At 38.1% G+C, this 6127-nt stretch overlaps 1 protein-coding gene across 3 annotated transcripts in view; it reads left to right on the plus strand.

The window, feature by feature from the left end:
• LOC106476652 overlaps positions 1-5568 on the plus strand; it is a 14098-nt gene extending 8530 nt beyond the window's left edge. For all 3 annotated transcript variants that reach the window (XM_013937294.2, XM_022380461.1, XM_022380463.1), the window contains one exon: positions 5339-5568. In XM_013937294.2, the coding sequence (XP_013792748.2) occupies positions 5339-5550 (212 nt within the window). In that variant the 3' untranslated portion in view covers positions 5551-5568. The remainder of the gene's footprint in view (positions 1-5338) is intronic.
• The last annotated feature ends 559 nt before the right edge of the window (positions 5569-6127 follow it).

A 6127-nucleotide genomic window follows, 5' to 3' on the forward strand; every position in this document is an offset into this window, starting at 1 on the left:
ATGAGCTGCACGTTCCCCTAGTGATTTACAACTTATAATGTGTGTCTGTTATCTCTCTAATATCTAACTTAGTTTGTCAGGAAGAAAAGTAGAATCATGGAAAGTGCACAAGAACAATCTTTATTATTAAATACAACAACACAGATAAAACAATTAAAAAAAATGGCACGTTTGTTTGTTATGGCTGTATTGGAATGGTGAGAGAGAGGAAGGAAATGGAGCTTTATTGAACTCTCTCTCCCAGTAGTCCAGCTTTAAGTTAAAGTAGAACCATGTAATGTTTAAGTTTAACAGTGTGAATATTCTGTTAAAACTTTTAAAACAATGTTAAAGTTATCATAAAACCCATGAAGGAAAGTTAAGTGAAGCAAATCATGCTTGAATTTCAGTTCTGTTACACGGTATAGATTGTTAAAATTACAGTACAAGTCTAAGCTTCAAAGTTCAACAAAATCTATGCTAAAACCAAAAAGAAACTCAGCTCAGGGTTTGCACACTAAGTGCCATTTTGCACATGAACAATCTCTGTCCACTCAGTGCTGGTGTGGGTGAAACGCTTGGACATTACCCAATTTGTTTACAAGAAAGAGAGCTTTCTATTTCTGTATGTTACATGCTATCTTCACTGAAAGAAGCTTGAGAAATTGTCACATGTGACATATGATAATGCATCCATCATGTTCAAGGCTTTCTGCTTGCCTGGGTTTGAACCACAAATGCTACCTAGTGTGAGAGATGGTGATAGCTTATCTACAGATGATAACAGCTCATCTACAGATAAGATGAACTTTTGGATGAATCTAAGTCAGCAGACAATTTATCTGAATTTCTTCATGAACTTGACCCCTGCTTTTCCCACCTGCTATAGCTTGTGGTCAGGGATGGCAGGAAAAAGCTGGACCACTGCTGAAAGTAATTTCCAAAGCATCAGCCATTATGTCTTACGTCGAAAATCATTGCAATCAACTGACCTACTTGAAGTAAACTCTTTAGTTTCTTTGCTGCCTCCAAGAAAGCAGCCATCTCATCTTCAGAGAATACAGAGATCAACACCTACATCTATGTCTTTACATTCCTGAAGAAAGCAACCCTCTAGATTATTGGAAGATCCATGTATAAAACTTTCCTACTTTTCTACTAGCCAACTGCTACCTGAGTGTTCCAGCGTCCTCTGTCCCCATCGAGCATTTGTTTAGCATCGGAGGCAAAACCTTCACTGACATTTGAGAGACTGATGTTCATAAAGAACAATGGACAGTTATAATACACATTAAATCTCCTTTAAAAATATATTTGATGTTCTAAAATTTTGTTAATGGATTTTGAAAAAGAAAAGTATTGAAATGTTATTTGTTCAAATTTTTTGTTTCAGTTTCTAAAAAGTTTGTTTCATAAAATAAAAGTATTGAATTGTTATTGTCTGCTGTTTTATCTTTATTGCATATTATCTGATAAAGTATTCATGAATACATTCCTATATATTCGTATTCAAATACCTGGCATTTTTCCTGTATTTGTTTTCATAAAAATATGAAGTATTCGTATTTGTATTTGATTACTGATCTCCAGTATTTGCCATATCCCTGGAACATAAATAATAGGAAACCTTCTTTCCAAATCATATTTACTTCTGCTCACACTACAGCTATTAGGGTTTCATTCCTTTGCCTGTCTAAGCATTGGTCTGATTTATCTTGCTTGCTTCAGTATTTTATTCACCACTTAATTGCCTTTGGCAATATCTGTCTTGTGACACTCTCCACTTGTGTCAATATGCCCTTTATCCTAGTACTGTATTCAAGCACCTCATTCAGATAATATCACTTTTTTTGACAAAATGTTCACTAATGGGTTTCTCTGTTGTATGACTGTTGGATTTACTTTGAGCGTTTTTTGTGTTATCTAGTTGTTTTTTGTTTAAAAACATTTATTTTAACAAGCAGATATACAGCATGAATACCTGGGTTATTGTTTCCGGCACAGAGGCAAATCAGGTCTCTCCTATCCCACCTCTAATATCTAGCAATGCCCAACAGTCGTGGGGGGCTGTCCGTGACCTTAGTCGAAATGAGATGGAGACATATATTTGGTCTGATGGTGTTTCTTCAGGGGGGCTTTGTGGCTGCACTTGTGGGTGATCCTGGACATTCTGGAGAGAATTTCGATTCTCTTATTCCTGTGTCTTCCTTTATTCTGTCAGCTTCTTAGGAAGCCAAATTAGGATCATCTGCTTGCAGCTGCTTTTCTTCAGTTAATAAATTGAGTATATGATGGTTTGAGTCTTTTCCTGGTTGCTTTCGAGCCTATGCCTTCCTTGATGGCAGAAAAATCTGAGGGTGAATACTTAGTTTCCCACCCTCCCCTAATATAGTGATTCATGCAGGGAGGTTTACTGTTTGGGTATGAAAAGGGACAGGTATGCTTTGTCTGCCATGTTTGGCAGATCAACATGCTTTATTTTATCATTTACCTTGGTTCAATTGTCAGCTTCTATACTTTCCCTAGTCTGGTATGTTGTCCGGATTTGTGTGGTAGAGATGCATTGTTGGAGGGCACTTGTCAACTGGCTGCCACCCTCTGAGAGTTACATGAGGCTACCTTTCTCCAATCCTGGACTCATCCCCCAATTTGCATTGGCATTTTTTAACAGGATGTGGACAACTAAGTTTGATGTCACCAATGCTTATATACACATTCCCATAGCAGAGTTGTCCTTCTACTATTTGTGTTTTGGGCACAAGGGTCAGGTGCTGCAGTTCACAGCTCTGCCCTTTGGATTAGCATTAGCACCATATGTGTTCTGCTGAATCGTACAAGCTTTTTCTCGTCACCTCCATTCTCTATGGCTTGTGCACACACCATTCCATTTACAACTGCTGGCACTATCCCATCAGCTGGCAGAATGTCACATCCGAAGCAACTAAGGCAGGCTTTATTATCAGAGCCAGAAATCTATTCTCACTCCACCACAATATGTTGTTCATCTGGGTGTTTTTTTTCAACAGAGGACCTCAGTTGGGCTTGGCCGACTCCCACCTGGCTCCACACTATTGGAACAGGTAGATCGTCCCTTACTCACTTCTCCTTCTCCCACTGTGCAGATGGTTCTATCCCTTTTGGGGATGTGGGCATCACTTGAATCCCTTATTTTTTTGGGATGAGCACACGAGATACTTTCAGTGGTCTCTATGTGACCTATGAATCATGAACAGAAATTCGTTACATTCCCCAGTCTCCTAATTAAGGATCAAACTTTGGATCTTCTTTATTGGGCTCACTCCCATCATATCATCCTCCTAGCTTGCCATGTTCTGGGGGTGATGAATTTGGTGGCAAATCAATTTCTCGACCCAACTGGATTCTCCCGACGGAATGGATGCTGCATCGTTAGGTTTTCCGTTGGATTTACTCTCGGTTCAGGACACTGATGATCGATGCATTTACCACTCATTGGAACACTCAAATACTGCCACTTTAGTCTCTGGTACATCACCCTCGGGGAACTGGCAATAGATGGATTCAGTCAGGACTGATGGGATTACACCCCTATGCCTTCCCACTGATTTGTATGCTACCTAGAGTACTAGCTATGATTCGTTCAACCCCTTGTTGGGTTCTCTTGATAGCACCGGATTGGACAGTTCAACCCTGGTTTCTGCTTCTTTGGTACTTTCAGGTGTGCTCACCTCTTCCACTTCCACTTTGGCCATATCTGTTGAGGCAGCCACGATCCGACATTGTACACCTAGCCATCCTGAATCTCAAGCTCCATGAATGGAGGTTATGTGGTTCTTTGCACAGCAGGAGTTTAACTTCTAAGGTTGTCATGTATTAGTCTTAGTCTTGGCATAGTTCTCAACGGAAATGGCACACAAATCGACAATGGTGTATTGTGAGGAGATTGAACCTACTTCGTCCAAACATGTCAACCACAACTAGATTTTTTTTTTTATCTGGCTCTTTGACAAGGGTTTGCATCTTCCACAGTTGCATTATATAAGGTGGTACCACGTATCACCTTTCCCTTAAGGTTTATTTTTTGTTGCTGCTGGTCTGCGGATGTTGCTGCTTGAAGTTGTTAGCACTGCATGTGCACATGGCACTTTATAATTCTACCTACATCCTCCTATACTCAGACAAGTCCTTCTTACCTAAGACACTGGCAGCCAGGGAAGGGGATAAATCCTTTTCACCAATTCATCTAACTGCTATTTCTCATCTCTATGACCAATTGGATCCCGATTGTTTGTTATATCCAGTGAAGGCCTTGAAGTGTTAGTTTGCTTGCACTAATTCCTTTAGAGGTGCTAGACGCTGACTCTTTATTCATTGGGATCTGTTAGTTTCCTAGAACTTTGGTTATCTGGTTGGAACCTGGTCAATAGTGATGATGGATCATGAAACTTTGGTTATCTGGTTGGAACCTGGTCAATAGTGATGATAGATCATGTTAACTTCCACCAGCAGTGCAAGAATTTGGTTCTGGGTGAAAAGCATACCTATTCTGGACGTATTGCAATTTTCCCCACTAGGGTGCTAATTTTCTATTGGCATGCCCACAATCTAGGCACACACATTCTGTATGTATAATTCCCTACCCGGCTCCTCCACCTTATCCATGTGGGATTCTAGCTGTAGTGTGAGCAGAGGTATGTTTTGGAAGTTGACATTTTCTTAAATTGAAAATGTATTTCCAATAATACTTATCTCACACTCTTCTGGCCCTTCTTCCCCACTAAGAGCCTGTGTTAGAGACTGGGATTGAGTCACTCTTGAAAAAATGATAATATTAACTGAATGAAGTGCTTATATACAGTACCAGGATAGAGGGTGCATTGACGTAGGTGGAGAGTGTCACGAGACATATATCACCAAAAGCAATTAAATGAGGAACAAAAGACTGGAGCAAATAAGAAAAACTTGGACCAATGCTTAGATGAACAAAGGAAGCAAACCCTAGCAGTAGAGTAATAGCAGTGGTGTGAGAAGATGTATTATTAGAAACATACTTTGAATATAAGAATACATATAGAAATTGTTTAGTCATCATGAGAAGCTTTTATCAGAAAAAAGATAAGTTTTTCTTTTGAAGTGCAGTTTCATAACTGTGATGTAAATCAGTTGATTTTGATTCGTCCTCATATTTGATTATTATTTATCATTGTCTGTTTCCCAATAGGGATTAAGTTTTCTTTTAAAAACTAATGTGATGTTAATCACAGACTTTTCAGATAAAACAAAAGATATATTTTTCAGTTGTTGTTTTTTTCTTCCTTTTATAAACCATATCAAAGACACACAAAAGGAATGTTAGTTCTTTTCTGTTGGTTGAAAATAGGATGGTGTCAAGAGGAAAGAATTAGAAGAACTGTTGAATCTCTGAACCTAGCTTCGGAACAGGGTACAAGACCTTCCACAGGGAGTTCTACTGGACTGCAGAATCCCTGTTCCATCACCAGCACATTTTCTAGTCTATCTAGTGTCAGAGAACCTACTGCCATTAACATCAGTTCTCCATACCATCCAAACCAGTCTTCTAAGATACTGTAAGTATACAAGTTTACTTTCAACCATGGGCAAGATAAATGTGTGAAGTACTATTTGAAAATTGGAAACATTGAAACATGTATTTTGATTTTGGAAGACAGAGTTTTAAAAATGGAATATTTAAAGTTTTGAAATATTTTTATACAGATACATAAGAATAATACTACATGGTGAACTTGGTTGGTGAGTTTACACTAGTCAGAAATCTAGTATTAGAATATAATTTCATGTAGCTAGTACTACATGGTGAACTTGGTTGGTGAGTTTACACTAGTCAGAAATCTAGTATTAGAATATAATTTCATGTAGCTAGTACTACATGGTGAACTTGGTTGGTGAGTTTAGTACTACATGGTGAGCTTCACTGGTAAGTTTTATACTAGTCAGAAATGTAGTACTAAAACATATATATATAGTTAAAAAACATTTAATAATATTGCACTTGTAAGATGTCTGAGCATACTATGCTACTTGTTATGCACAAATTTATATATAACATTTAAACTTAGATAAGTGAATAACTGAATACATCATGTTTACATAGTAATCTATCAGGAAGTTCAAAGATAGTTTTTGTTAA

Source organism: Limulus polyphemus, unplaced genomic scaffold (assembly GCF_000517525.1).
Source record: "Limulus polyphemus unplaced genomic scaffold, Limulus_polyphemus-2.1.2 Scaffold11125, whole genome shotgun sequence".
Taxonomy (NCBI): Eukaryota; Metazoa; Arthropoda; class Merostomata; order Xiphosura; family Limulidae; genus Limulus; species Limulus polyphemus.